Genomic DNA, 16,539 nt, shown 5'->3' on the forward strand with positions numbered 1-16,539 from the left:
TGTTTACTGAGTCTGAGTTAAGTGTCATGTTAGGGACAAGGTATTCAAAGATGAACGTGTCATGGATTTTATCCCAAAAGTGGGAAATGGATTCCAAACAAACCTCCAAACAAATGAATTCTTCAGCCCCTTCTCGTGCTTGTTAAGAACAAATGGCGCAGTGGCGCGCAGCATATACACCACTAGTCTAGGCATGTGTGTTGATGTGTATTTACAGAATGTCTTTCCTTTATTTAAATCTCAACACTTCTGTGCTTTCTGAACAAAATTTCCAAAGAAAAAGAGTGTAAAGAATGTAGCTTGACCAAAAATAATATTCTTATCAAAGTATGCTGGAATTTTCTACAGTGAAGGGGCAAAGGTATAAAAATTAACTTTATTTTGAATGTCACCACAAATTTTAGAAATTAAAAATTTAGACAAATGACATGTTAGAATGTTTGCAGTGTTTTTTCTACCAGTCCCACATTTCTAGAATATAAAATTGATTCACTGTTCACAGTCTGCTTAGAGAAAAATAAAAATAAAACCCTCTAGACAAGTATAAATATATGAAAATGGGCACATGGAAACTGATGTTACTTTACCATGCTGGCTCTCCATCTTACTATTACTCTACCCAGTCCATTTACTTTAGAAGTTTGCCTAATTATAAATAAAAGGAGAAGGAAACTTCTGGTTTATATTTAAAAGGATTTCTGATTAAAATTTAGGAGAGATAATTCAAGGGAAACAGCAAATTTTAATACATTTGAATTTACAAAAGACTTAATTTAAATTCATTTCTCTTTATGATTGCTATTAACTGTTTTTTTTAAACCTATTTTTTCCTTTATGTTATAGAACTAAGGACTTAGAAAAAGTGTAAATTAGAAGGAAAAAAAAAAATATTGGCTTCAGAGTCACACAGACCTAGATTCTTCCCCTAAATCTACCAACGAATAACTGTATGGTCCAGATAAAGTTATATAATCTCTCTTAGCCCCTATTTCCTCACTGGACAAAGTGCGGAGAAACCCCACCTCAAAAAACTGATGGACTGAATAAATGAGACAGAGTCCATAGCACACAAGGGTTTCCTAAAAGGAATGGTTCTTACTGTTGCCATACTTCAAATGCAAATCAACCTCTATTGTTCTAAATTCGTGGGTTAAAAAACTGATTTAGATTATACTCAGTAAATTTCTTATTTTTTTTTCCCTCTTCTCCGAAGACCATTTAACTTTGTCACAAAAACACCATACAATTAGCACCATTTGCTGTTTTAGACACACATGCATACTCAATGGCAAGATGGTGTTGCATTTTAATCCAGCACTGTATAAAAAGCTTGAACATTGCCTTCTTGCCCAGGATAAAACAAGAATTTTAGTCCCTTCAAAGGCTCTATATTTACAAACTTTTAGTTAAAGGAACAAACATTTAAAAGCTGTTATTGTACCAAAAATAAAGTATTTGAAATTCTGACAGTAAATAAACTTTATGGTAAATGCAAAAACATGAGACTCAACTCTTCTCGTAACTTCTCCTAGATAATGTACATTGAAGTCTTACAGACACTTTCTGTTAGGCTGCTGTAATGCTCAATCATAAAAGTAAAACCATTTTAAGGGTAAGAAAAATATTTTTTAATTCTCACAGGAAACATCAACTGGGAAGAATTCTATTTGACTTCTAGATAATTCTTGTTAATAGGTTGAGGCATATATTCTTTCTCTCCATTCCCCTCCCTTCACACCAAGTCATAATTTAACCTAAGCATTCTTGAGAGACAGTAGTCATTTCCCTTTTCCTGACAGCAAGCTTACAGATGAATCATCTTCATTTCAGTTTCAAATTAGAAACCATCAACACAGGGTTACATTTTCATCTTTTATATAGTTAATAAATCAGGCTGAGGAAACACAGGCATTTCTGCTCTTTGAGACAAGAATTACACAAAATAGTGGGTGTTTATTAATTACCTAAGCCAAAACAGAGCAAGCAAGTGCTCAATTATCAAAATTTTCAACTTTTCATCAATCTAAAAATCATAAATGCAAGATGTCAGAGGTGTTGATATTACTGCTTAAAAGCAGCATACCTCAACACTTTGGCCATGAACTTGATTTATCGGTCCTACAAATACAGAAGAGTGGCTCTTTGGGCAGGCCCCAGCATGGTGATGTTCCATCTAATACCCTCTGCTGATGTCAGGTATTTGAAAGTGACCTTCTGAAGTTTACTATCAGTGCCTGGTGGTTCAGACAGTAAAGAATCTGCCTGCAGTGCAGGACCCAGGTTCGATACCTATATCAGGAAGATCCCCTGGAGAAGGGAATGGCAACCTACTTCAGTATTCTTGCCTGGAGAATTCCATGGACAGAGGAGATTGGTGGGCTACAGTCCATGGGGTGGTAAAGAGTTGGATACAACTAAGCAACTAACACAGACATAAAACTCTGAAGTACACACTGACTGCCTGCTTCTCTAGGTTCTATAAAGTGTGCTTTTGTTTTAAGACAGAGGATCAGAAAAATATACATGGGGTACATTATCTCATGCATGCTTTAGCAGAAAAGTCATTACTAAATTAGTGTGTATCCTTAGTGTATTTCAGACTTCAAAAGATGAAAGAAACAGCCCTTTGAAGAATGATTCATGTATTTTACAATTATATGTGAGGGTCTTATCCATCAAAATGTCATTAAAACCTTTACCTTCATTTTATGTGGTATGTTTTTTACCACAGTCTTTAAAATGTACAGAAATAAAAATAAATAATTGTTAAAATATTGTATTAAATAGCACCTTTAAAAAAATAAAAAAATAAATAGCACCTTTATGTGGTATGTTTTTTACTACAGTCTTTAAAATGTGCAGAAATAAAAATAAATAATTGTTAAAATATTGTATTAAATACAATATTTTGTTTTTGTTGTAATAAAGCAACATAAACAGAAAAAAAAATATTGTATTAAATAGCACCTTAAGAGATAAAGTTGATACAACTTCAACTTGTTACAAAAAAAAATGATATGGAAAGCTGAGTGCAAAAGAGCAATGATGATAAAAAACAGAAAGAGAAAAACAGAAAACCTTACTAAAGCCTTCACAGTCTGGCTCCAAAGTTTCCTCTTCTGTCAATAGCCTCCCATACCCTATTTCTCTGATAACACAGGTATATCCTCGACTCTCTGTCAAGATTTGTCAACCTCAGAACTGAAGACTCTCTAAACCCAGCAATTCCCTGTTTGAGGGGCTGTCCTCTATATTGAGGATGTGGAGCAGCATCCCGGGACTCCATATATTACACGCCTCTAGCGTTGTCCCACCCCTCCAACCCACAAGTGCGACCATCTAAAGTGTCTCCACACACTGTTCAGTGTCCCCTGGAGAGAAAGTGTACAGTAACCCTGAACTGAGAACAGCTCTACATTTTTAAACACTCTTCCCATTACCTGAAATAATTCCCTCTATCTCTACAGAAAACTTCTACTCATTTTTCAAAACCCATCTTCGATGTCACCTCCAATGTGAAGTTTTCCTCTAGTCAAAGTTAGTAATTTCTTCCTCCCTCTTCCTTTTATACCACTTAGCTTGTTTTTCTATTTAATGACATAAGATTATATATGTTCTTTCCCTCTAGATAGGTAAGAATCTCCATCTTACTTATTCATTGCATTTTTATTTATTTTAGGTGTTCAACAAAGGTTTATTACTAAATGATTATGAGCTTTCTATTAAAAAAAAAAAAAAAAAACATGAGCTCCCATACCCTTCCCACTGCCAAGGGGAAATTTGGTTTATTGAATGATGTCTCATATTGAGCAATATACAATCATCTGGTTCTTTTTTGCCTTTGTCCTGGGAAATGAGAATTAAATTATATACTCAATTTTAGCCACCCAAGAGACTTGGTATATCTAGTTCTCTAATATTTTTATTTGATCTTTATTTAGATTTACATTTGCACCATCTATTAGGATGTTTTGCCCTCAGGAGTTGTCCCAAACTTTTTTCAGAATGTGAAAAGATAAAACTTAGAAACACAGAAATATAAAACCATGACTTTTATACCGTGAAGACCATATTTTTCGAGAATAAAAATGAAAGAGGACTGAATTACTCTAATCAACACTGAAGAATAATTTCCAATACTTGTTTTAAGTTAAATCAATGTCTCTCCAATAATTCCAAGAAATTTCATAAAATTTCCAAATAAAAACCTAGAAAAATCTGGCTTAATTTTTTATATATATACACATATGCATCTAGATGATATATAGGTAAGCCAACACTTCCCTGTGAGAAAGGTGAACAAACCAGGAACCTGGAAATCAAACAACAACAAAATAAGGAGTGCCATACTCCAAAAAGGCTGGAAATCCCTGACAAGGAGAAACCTCCAGAATACTGTGCCCCAAGGCTAATTTTCCAGATCAGCAGCTTTTGTAACCCTGATATCCACATCATTTCTTCAATGTTAGAATTGGTCTCTGTAACCATAATTTTAAAAAATCTTAGCAATGACAATTTTAAGTATCAGTCCTTTCTAATAAAGTTAATAATTTTAATTCACAGTTTTCCGATTTAACTTAGTACCCTTAGTCATTTCAGAAGGCAAGGCAATTAATTAATCAGGAAAGTAGCATCCACCTATATTGGGTTGGACAAACGTTACAGAATAAATATGCTAATCCAATATCCTCTCGTCTGACAAGTTTCTATTATTAAATTGCTAACGTGTTTATTTCCTCCACAATAGCTGGATTTTTGTCATGAATATGCATTAAGCCCTGCAGTTATTAGCCTGGATGACTAGGTGACAGAGAGGACACTACTTGAGAATTTGCATTTGACAGATCATTGACACAAAGTCACAGTTATCCACCCCCCTTCACTTAAACAGGATCATGCAATAGGAAATGAACTGGAGCTATTAGAGATTATTCAGGTTTAACAGCACACATCCTTTTAGCTGGTGGTTAGAACAATACACAATGTGGCAGAGTTAACCAGAGGCATCAATTATACTCTCAGACCTGTTAATATTTTTGACAATATTTAAATAGCACATCCCTTCAGGGCATGGCTTTTTTGCCCTCTCAGTTACACACCTGTCAAGTGTTTAATTTGCCAAAGGGAAACAGTTTGATTTCTAAGGGCTGTCTTAATACTGAAGAAGCAAATTGGAAAAATCAAACATTACTGAAAAGAAGTAATGAAAAGGGGAAAAAAATAGTAGGTTTAATTCAACAAGGCATGTTAACATCTGTCATTAATACAACAATATGATCATGTTCCCCATATGGTGAATATACCTTGGGCTTTTCAATTATTCACTCCCTTTGCTTTTAAAAGGCAGAATGATGGCAGAGAAAAATTAAAGGGGTCAAACTTTACAGTAATACTAAAAGAGACAGAGATAGTAACTTGCTCCTATCATGCATATAAAATTAAATACTTGAAAATGTAATTTAGGTGAAAGATAATAAATAAAAGTTGGCCATTCATCAGATTTGTATAGCTACTCACTCCTTAGATGCACTACTTAAATATTAAATTACAAATAATAATAAATTAGCAGTTGGTAAATGATATAGAAAATTTAAATCTAACATGATAACACTTAGAATATATACGTTTAACTTTAAAACAGAAAATATTACAAGTTTTTGAAAATTTTCTCTAGTCAGGCAAGGGAAAAAAATAAATGATTTTGAACTGGTAAAGAATGGAGAGTAAAGTGAAGAGTACAAAAACTGTGGGACGTTATCTATGGTTTCAACAGACACTAAACTCATGGCATCCAGGCACTGTTAACCTTGGTCTGGGGGAGATGTAAGACAAGCTTCAGGGTCAAACGTGGGAAAGGACTGCGCCTTGGGAGCCAAGAAGTCCAAGTTCCACCTCTGGCTCTACTCTGTAAACTAATCTGTTATAATCAGCAGGGGGATGAACAGATAGTTTCCACGGTCCCTTTCACTATTTGAAGAGGTGACCAATGAGCCAAAAACAGGAAAGTCATGTCAAACACACCTACATAATTCACGAACATCACAGCCTTGAAATACAGTTGACCCCTGCACAACACAGGGGCGAGGAGTGGGGTGAGACATCAATTACGATGCAGTCAAAAATCCAAGTATTATAGCTTTGACTCCTCCAAAAGTTAACTACTAATAGCCTACTACTGACTATAGTCTCACCTATAACATAGTCAATTAACACATATTTTGTATGTTATATATATTATATACCATATTCTTATAATAAAGCAAACTAGAGAAAAGAAAATGTTATCAAAAACATCATAAGGAAGAGAAAATACAAGTTTGTACAGTTCAAACCCAGGTTATTCAAGGGTCAACTGTATAACAGCATTTGTCATTAATAAAATGAGATCATACTGTCCGTAGTCCTAGACTACGAGGCTCCATGATATTATCCTCAATAATTTCCAAAGAAGTTTTAGGTTGAATTACATGGGCCCCAAATAGTTTCAGATCCCATATCCTAGTTCCATTTGGAAAGGGTAAAACAAGCTCAACAACAAGCAGTCCTTTTTCTTCCCTCCTTTCAGCAGACCTGTCAAGTACAAAAGCTATTCCCCTTACATAAGACTAGATAGCAGGGACATTTTGACAGCTGCTTCACTAGACTAACAGCATTTCCTAACATAATCACTAGTAATTTTTCTTTCAGCTTTCCCTCTCATTCAAGTCATATTTCCACATAATACAATAAGGGGAGAAGATATCTGTAAAACATCTTCACATTGTTTAAAAACCAGGTAATTTTCTATACCATAATTATACTAATATCCATAATACTGGTTTCTCCAAAAGAATGCCAATCCATTCTGAAAATGAGTACCTGAAACCAATTTTTTCAATAATTTACAAAGGAAAAAAACACAATTATATATAATGAATCCACCTCTTTTTCTTAATTCATGATCATCACTTTTAAAATTAGTGTGTACAAATTCACTTGAGAGAAATATTTTTAAAGATTCTTCTTGATCTATGTACTTAATTTGGGGGGGTCATTAAAATAGCTAGATTAAGAAGTTATATGACATTTAACAAATTCCTTCTCTATTGCTACTACTGTTCTTTTTCCATTTGGCAGATTTTGGGGTTTTTGTTGTTGTTAATTGAAGCTGTTCTTCAACTGAATTATGAAACTAATCTTCAGGTTTCATGTTAAACTTTTAAGGCAGAATATTGGCTAGCCATAACCATTAGATTAATGCTAAAAACATCAGAATGAGAATTAACTTGGACTGAAGACATAATTAGATTAACTTCAAACCTTGTGAGGATAACTACCATTTAAAAACCATTTTTAAAAAACCTGAGAAATGGTGATTACATTAAGTAAGTTCAGTGACCATATGACTTCAGTTTTCATTCTGTCATTGCATTATGTTTCAATTTTAATATAAACGCTAGGACTTTTTAATGCTCATAATTTTTACAGAAATAAACACTGTGTTACATTTAGAAGTCCTAATGTTTATCACCATCTGATGCTGTCATGGTAGCAATTGCTACTTACACTCTTTTTAGAAGTGAGAATTGCAATGCCTCTAACTGATGACAATGTAATTATTCCTTCTATTGTCAACATAGAGGTGATTTCCTTTCTTCACATACATGATTACACATGCAAATCTAGGCTCATCTGAAATCTTCTAAGTGTGATGAATGTCTGAATTTGAATAAGCACAATCACATGAACCATGAGTCACAGTGATGATGGAAACCAAGCTACAGCCATCCACCCTAAACATATTTTTATCATCTTCCTCTCCTGCAGGAACTCATTCTTCCATTTTCCCACAGCTTTCAACACAATGTCATATCATTTACAATATACAGCCATGACCATTAAGAAAATAACTGAGGGCACAGCCGAGTGGGGAGCCACAGTGAACATGAAGTCTCACTTGGAGGTTTAAATGACCTCATTAACAATTAATTCACACATACAACAATCAGCCTTTCAGAAAAAAACAGGAGACTTTACAAGCTCTATGCCATGCTCTGCAGGCCTCCTGTGGATACACACCATGTCTTACCTGGTCTTTCAGCTGCTGTATGGAAGTCTGAAAGTTCAGAATCTGGCTGAAGAGCGGGCTCTGCAGCACTGACTTGAGAAAGTTCAGTTTGTCTTCATTTGCTGCATCCCCACGTTCCCGCAGCTTGGCCTGCAAGCGCTCTGCTGCCTGCAGGGCCCGATTTTTGTCTAAACCAAAGAGCAGTGTTAGTCAGTAACAGGATTCAAAAGACAGGCATCAAACCACGCTTATAGAAATTCTAAAACTATTTCTTGGGAGACATGAAAATTGACTTGGAAAAAAGAAGGGACTAAAACATGTCACTCTAAATACATTCTTCAAACCTTGAAGCCTCTAATAAGAAAGTTTGTTTAAAAGCAGCCAACTGGTTATAGTGTACGGTACATGCAACTAACTAAGTATGGAAACAAATTCAGATGATGCATATCTGACATGCTTCTAATACCAGCTGTTTCAACTTTTATAAAAATTAATTAAAACCAAACATTCTGTGATCTTATAAATGCTATTTCTTTTTTATTAAAAATGTATATATAAGAAAAATTAGAAATATAACTAATAAGTAGAGGTAAATAATGTCACTGATGAAGTATAACAGTTAAAATATAACAATTTCATGTATTAAGTAAGAGGCAATGCATTATATATTTTTGCATTTACTTGAAAATACATTACAATAACACATATTCCTTCAAAAACACAATTTTTTAGTGCTTGAAATGTCTTACCTCCAAGTTAAATAGCATACGTACATAAGCATAAAACTGAATACAATTTATTTATTAATCACCTGTGTAAGGTACCAAGGTGCCAAAGTTAGTATTTTCCATAAGGGCATCCTTAATAATCCTAACATCCAACATGCAAGACTCTAGACAGTTCAATGCTACCATAAATAACAGTTAAAAACATCTCTCAAAATCCCACTCTCACTCCCTCTCTCCCTTCCATGTAAGTGAAGCTACAATTTTTAAAAAATACTGGAGACTGCTAAGATATATGCCCTAACATATTCTCGACGATATCTATTAAAATATATTTGCCATATCATAGTAATAAAAGAGTGCGAACTATCACTAGAGACATTTTTTGATAGCAAAAATATGATTATGCAGGAATGGAGAAACTAAAATATTAACTAATGCTGACCATGAGTTCATGCACAAAGTTAAACACTCATATGCAGAATTTTAAAAGCAAACAGTAATAAAGGTATGCCTAAGAACTGATTTTAGGTCATATTTCCCATGGTATCTCAAAAAATAAATCTAGTATGAATTCTCACATCAATTCTTGAAAGGTGTACAACTCAGTAATAACTTACAAAATGAAGATTATAGGTAATGGCTTAAATAATTCTGTATTTCCCCTTTGCTGTCCACTTTCTTATGAGGAACTTTCCTATGTAAACTATTAGTCTTTACTCTGTGTGACTTTAGTATAAAATAGGTGATAGGAAATGTGCACCCATGCATTCTTATTATGGTCATAGTACCAGGAACAAAAGTCAACAGTAATGATCCTCATGATCACAAAAACAGTTCCTCCTTTCCTGCCACCCACTTCCCACTACTCCTCAAAACCTGCAGGTGTCAAGGTATCAGCTATGATCATCAAGGCATCACAGATACCTTCCAATACCTTCCAATAATCACACCCAAAGCGTTCCCAGGAAAAGGTGAAGACTGCAGTGTCAGATAAGGGACCATGACAGACTGGATGTTCCATACCTGACATATCTGAAACCAGTTCTATAAACTAGCTTCTCTAAAACTAAAGAGCAGTACAGTGTGGGGGGAAAAAAAAGATCAACACAGAAGTCTAGAAAATTTGTTGGCTATTTCAACCTAAATTATCTACTGCAGAAATTAAACTACCATAAATTGTCACTCAAGTTTGTCAACCTATTCGGTACTGTTATAACAGTTTTACAAACTTAAAAGCTCAGTACTATTTAACCTGCCAAGAGTAAAGTAAAAGTAAGACACAGGCAATGACCTTCAGTATTAAAAATACTGTTATACTTCTGGTGCTATCCAGAAACAAACTTTAACCAGAACTGAGTTCATAAATCGGAACTGGGTTTACATTAAGCTTTCTTAAAACCCAAATTTGGTAGAACACTTCATATGCTTTTAACTTTTGCTTATAAATGATGTGATTTGATAACACTTCGTATGAAACCATCTAAATATCGAAACACATTGCCCTAGTACAATGATAGTGGATAAAAAAAATAACCAAATTATTATAGACAGAATTTTAATATGTAGAACATATTTCAAAGATCCCAATGGAAGAATTTTAAATCATTATCAAAACAGGAAGAAATAGGTCTTACCTATAGTTTCTAACATTTTTTTCCAAATTTCAGTGTTCTTCTTTAGAATGATTATAAACCAACGACTACAATGGAACTCTAGGGAGAAAAGAAAATGAAATGGTTATGTTTTACAACTTTAAAGTTATGTTCTAAAACTAAATATTTTAAAAACCACTTGATACTACTATGATTCCTCTGACCATTAAGATATTGTAGAGATAACTTAAGATAGTTTTCTGTATAGGTTAAAAAAAAAGTATTCATTTTAGGATTTATTCAAAATTATCTTATATTTGAATAAGATTTGCATAAATGTATACAGATTGCATTTGTATAATAAGGTAAAAGGCATAAAATCTATTTTAAATAAGTTGGTGCTCAGTTGCTCAGTCATGTCTGACTCTTTGGGACCCAATGGACTGTAGCCCACCAGGCTTCTCTGTCCATGGAATTCTCCAGGCAAGAATATTTGGGGGAGGGTTGCCATTTCCTCCTCCAGAGAATATTCCCAAACCAGGGATCAAACTCATATCTTTTGCATTGGCAGGCGGATTCTTTACCACTGAGCCACGTGGGAAGCCCCAAGTAAGTTGGTGGAAGTATCCAAAATATTTCCTTAAAAGCTCCTCAACAGAGACCACTATAACTCTGGATTCACTTACAGATCCTTACCCAAAGTGGAAGGAGCTTACTAGGCTCTGAATAAGAAATTCTGTAGGCAAAAAAATATTTTTAAGATAAAAAGTAGAAGATATGACCCTGCTGTTGAATGCTCCTAGTCTTAACTGGGAAGACAATTCAGACACACCAATTAAGAAATGAACTGTGATGCTCAATCAGCGAGTGAGTGCAAGATATATTAAACCATGGATGAAAAACTGAATAAAGGAGAGCACAACATTCCAAAGATATTTTACATTTTTAAAATACCCTCCTGTCAATAATCTTTTTCCCTACTCAAAAAAACTCCTTCAACCCACACAGATCTCATCTTTCTCTGATTATACTCATCTAAACTCTTTCAAGTACGGGATGCAGGTCTCTGACAATACCCACATCACTAGCTCATCCTGAATCTCTGCTGTCCAACAGTTTTGTACAACTGACTCCAAGTTATACTGATCCTTCCCCTTGAAGAAAACCCACAGTCATCAGAAGTCAGTGGGTCATTCCTTCAATGGAGAAGAGGAATTCAGAACCAGAGATCCTCACTTTTCATCTAAAAGATGAGACAGGGGACTTCTCTGAGAAGGAACAAGCTGACCCCCTGTTTGAGAAAGAATGCCTTTGGGAGAAAAAGAAGAATCTGGTATGCAGGAGCAGATGCACAGACCATTGATGGTTAGCTCTGTGTAAACTCTGAGAATAATACCTATTGACCTTTCTTAAGCCAGGTCGGATATACAATTTAAAATGACTCCATTTCAAATAGTCAAACAGCTCAAGTACTGACACTTGTATTAGAAAATCTCATAAAGTTTTGAAAAAGTAAAATTATATACATGAGTGCTTGGTATGCACAATAAAATTTAATTCTATGCTCTTTCCCCTATGAAAACTTAACTCAGAAAGATAAAAAGTTAAGAAAAAAGAGCATTGACTCTAATGTGAAATTAAGAGTGATACAGCCTTGAACAAGGGGCCTATCATATGAACCTCAGTTTCCTAGAAAATACACTTACTCTTTGGGTTTGTTATGAGAAGTGAGATAAACATACAAATTTCCAGCTCACTGCAAAACACCTACCTCTCTGTTTTTATGATTAATGTTGATCACATGTAGATGACCATTCCAAGGCCAAGCCTTGCATGGTTTCACAGGGAAAAATATAGGAAGATCTTAAAGGACAATATAAGAATCCTTCATAAAACAGTATTATTAGGTCCTCTCTCAAAAAATTATTAACTTCTGACAAACAAACAAATGGAAAGATACCCCAACAGCAGGAAGTCCAGGACTACAAACATGTAGTTAATGCAACTGCCCCGGAGGAAGCGTGACGGTAATGAAAGGGCATTGACGAGAGAGTCTGATGACCTGAGTTAAAATTTCAGCCTGACCATTTACTAGCTCTACACCCTTGTTATGTCACTCATCTGTCTTTTCTGAGCTTGGAATCTATAATTACAAGTGAATGGTATTCATAAAGTTTTGAAAGAATACAATTACTTACATGACTACTTGGTATGCACAATAAAATTTAGTTCTATGCTCTTTCCTCTATGAAAAATTAACTTCAAAAGATAAATAGTAGTCATGGCTTGGTGGGGGATGGAGGTTGACCTATGGATTCAGAGGCCCACTGATTCATGAGGAGTCTGCAGAGAAAGCACAGAGTAAGTAGTTCTCAATTGTGAAACACCCTGGCATCCAAAAGTTCACCTAAAGTCAGTTACGTGGAAGTAGAATTGCTTATTCTTTCAGAGAAACCCTTATCATAAATGTTTATATATATAAAAGCCTAGACTATTCCTGCAAGCTTTCCAAAGACACTAGTGGTTGGATGTCAAGAGGTGGAGAACAGAACATTTTGAGCTGCATTTCTTCTGGATTTTAATATTTTGTGTCAGTATACGGTGGCCAGATTTAGCAAATAATAATAAAGGATACCCAGTTTAATCTGAAATTCAGATAAATGAATAAATTCTAGTACAGGCATATCCCACACAATACTTGGGATATAATCGCACTAAACACTAACTTGATTACCTGAAATTCAAATTTAAACAGGGATCCATTATTGTATCTGGCAAGCCTACTTTGTGTATATTAGCTTAGGAAAAATGCAAATTTTAAAAACCATTTTTAATCTAAGGACTCTATGATTCCTGAAGAACTTTAATGACAAATCCTTTAAAAATCCTCTTAATGATTTTAGCCGTGACCTTTCGATTCTCCATCAAGTGGTTGATAACACTGGTTCCAATCGAGGATAAAAATCAAACAGCTTCTTTCATTTCTTTTAGAAACAGAAACTGATTAATTAGGAATCATTTTACTTTTCAACAAGTTGTACTGGTAATGTGTAGGCACAGCTTTTGTGTAGTTGAGAATCATTACTTGAAACATAAAACAAATCATTCTTGCCCAACACAGATTATATGGCAACTAACAAGTGAAAATGTCTTATGCTAAAAATAATTCTACTAACAGAAACTGCCCCAAATGCATACAATTTTCTAGATATCTTAACTATTTTGACTGTAAAAGAAGTACACCACTAAAAGAGCTTGCTGCAATGGTTCACGGCTTGTCAAAGTTGCTCAGCATCCGTTAATGCATTTAAATTTAACATTCATCTCATTCTTAGCTGCCTCAGCACTACCTGAAGTTAGCAGACAAATGCAAGGCTGTAGTCATTTGTAGGCAATTTGTCGTAAAGTCAATTGGCCATGACAGAAAAACTGACACTGGCAGTCATAATTCATATTCTAGGGTTACTGAACTACTGTTCCAAGAGCACAAAACTGTCCAGCTACCCACCAGCATCATGCAATCATCCAACAGAAAATAGTCAGCTCTTTTTAGCATCTGTTCTGTAGGACTTCTCCCTCATTTTTACAGGCTTGATCAGAAAAGCATTTGTGAACAAAATCTTTCTTTTGAAGTTGACATTTATGAATCTCTCCAAACTCCTTCAATAATAATAGAATTTATTCATTCTTTTTGCTCTTTCAAATCAAAGAAAATCTAGTATCCAGGAACCTTGCCTTAATGTAAGTCAAATACTGATTGATGGTCTCATCCTTCTTTTATAAAATGAAAAGATAAATTACCTGTCCAAAATGAATATGCTGAGAGGGGTCACAAGCTTACAAAAGAACTCAAATTCTCTTATTTATTGATTCAGCAACTCACAGAGTGCCTACATGATGAGCATGTTTCTGGGTGGGAGAATTAGAGGAATGAGGACACAGTCTGAGAACTCATGGGCCAAGTGAATGGAAGAAGAAAAAAAAGCAAAAAGACATTGGAAATAATAAGAATACAAAAGAGAGATGCCATCAAACCCAAACTGAAGAGAAAAGGGAAAGCTTCCTGGAGGCAGCGACCCGTGCATGGAATTTTAAAAAACAGTTGGGAGGTAGGACAGAAGGGGTGATGGAAGGCTGCCCACACAGAGGCAAGAGCACACAGTACCTTCTGAGTACTGCAAGCCCTTACTTAGGCCTGGACTGGGCCTGAAGGACAAGGAAAAGAGAGGTGGCGAGGAACAGATGTGGCTACAGGGTAAATCACTGAGGGCCCTGGGTGCCATTCGTGAAGAGTTTATTTAAAACTGAAGCTTCTTTTGGTAGAGTGAGTGATACAGCCAATCTTTGGTTTAGAAAGATCATTCTGGTGATGGTGTGGAGTATCTATAAAAGAAATAAAAACTGGAAGCAAGAAGACCAGTTAAGAAGCATTTTCAAAGAGATGAAAGTGAAAAGTAAATGAAAATGGGAGACAGATCTGAGGATTAAGAGCTGTAAGCAACAGGACCTGGTGATGTGAAGATAAGGCAGATGAGTCTAGGAAGAATCTCAGCTTTCCTGCTTGAGTTACTGATCGGATGGTAATATTAACACCATCAAGATTGAGAATATTCAAAAAAAAATAGTAAGTGATATGATGTTCTAGACATAAAGCTCTGTCCTGATCAAGAGTTTAAAAGGCTGAGTGAGTGTTACAGTGCCTTATAAGACTGCTAGGCCCCCAAACTTCATTTGTTGAAGCTGTAACCCTCAATGAGATTATATTTGGAGATAGGGTTTTTAGGAAATAATCAAGTTTAAATGAGGTTATAAGGGTGGGGTCCTAAACCAAGAGGACTGAAAACCTTATAAGAAGACAAAGAGATATCTATGTTCCTCTCCCTCCTTCCTTATCCCCCTCTTATCACACGCAAGCAAGAAAGAAAAGCCATGCTTTTTCTCTGCAAGTACACAGTGAGAAAGTGGCCATCCACAAAACCAGGAAGAGAGCTCTCACCCGAAACCAAACCCTGCTAGACCTTGAGGGTGAACTTCCCAGCCTTTTACAGCAGTGGGGAAATAAATTTCTACTGTTCCAGCCACCCAGTCTATGGCATTATTTACAGCAGCCTGAACTAATTACTGCAGACTGCAACCTTCCCACAGCCCCTGCTCCAAGGAATATGCCATTGCATACTATGCTATGCCCCCCTCCTCCAACCATAGCCAAGGAAGCAAAGGGTGGGCCCCTCTCTCCATGGAAGACAACCTAAGTGCTGACCTAAGAGGTAAAACTGGGCTAGAGTCTCTCTCTTGAGAATTTGAAAGAATTAACCAATTAGTAGTAGAGCTAGAGTTGAAAAGATAGAAGCATGAGTAAAAATGAAGAAGCCAAGGTGGGGCACACATAGGCTTGAGTTATGAGAGACAGAAACAAATCAGTGGACAGAGACAGAAGAACACAGCTGACGTTAGGAGAGAGGCAAGTATAGCCTGGGAGACCCAACACAGTGAATGAGAGGAAAACTAAGTAAAACTGGCCCCCAAGAAACAGCCACTGACATCCATTTTTACCGTGCACTCCACTTTGCCAAAGGTAATCTGTATGAGGCTCTCTGTTCCCAAACACACCTATCATACTCTGCTTTGGTACAGCATCATACTATCACATCCCAAATAAACCAGTATCTTTCTTAAGATGAACCCTTCCTCCTTTAATTCATGTGGATACTCTACTTCCAATAAAGATTTGAGGGGACTTACAAGCAAATACAACTTTAATATGAAAACTGAGACAATTAAGAATTTTACAAGAGAGATAGTTACTTCAAAAAAACAGAGCATGGGGAACTTCTACTACAGCAGGTGAATAAAATACTGTAAAGGATTCAGTTTTGATCAGAGCCTGAGAAAAGTCATCAGGTTTAAATCAAAGAAATCATAAATCTACTGTTGATAAAGGAATGTGAGATCTGACTAATAAGGTTTCATTCTATAAATGAAACCATAGTAACTGAGGAAAACATTCACAAGTAATGAAAATATTCCTGGCTAAAATATTCTAGTCAAAGGAGAATAGAAATACTTTCACTTCAAACTCCACTAGAAAAATAAGCCAAACATGTAGGTTAAAATTAAAACACTTAAAAAAAAAAAAAAAAATTTACAATTTATAAACCAGGAGGAAAAAAGA

General features: G+C 35.4%; 1 protein-coding gene across 14 annotated transcripts in view; it reads right to left on the reverse strand.

Annotated features, from left to right (window-relative positions):
- MPDZ (multiple PDZ domain crumbs cell polarity complex component) overlaps window positions 1–16,539 on the reverse strand; it is a 172,210-nt gene that overhangs the window by 136,230 nt on the left and 19,441 nt on the right. For all 14 annotated transcript variants that reach the window (XM_070375897.1, XM_070375889.1, XM_070375886.1 and 11 more), the window contains exons 2-3: window positions 10,410–10,487; window positions 8,069–8,235 (exon numbers count right to left, since the gene is read on the reverse strand). In XM_070375897.1, the coding sequence (XP_070231998.1) occupies window positions 8,069–8,235; window positions 10,410–10,425 (183 nt within the window). In that variant the 5' untranslated portion in view covers window positions 10,426–10,487. The remainder of the gene's footprint in view (window positions 1–8,068; window positions 8,236–10,409; window positions 10,488–16,539) is intronic.

The sequence above is a fragment of the Bos mutus genome, chromosome 8, assembly GCF_027580195.1.
Source record: "Bos mutus isolate GX-2022 chromosome 8, NWIPB_WYAK_1.1, whole genome shotgun sequence".
NCBI lineage: Eukaryota > Metazoa > Chordata > Mammalia > Artiodactyla > Bovidae > Bos > Bos mutus.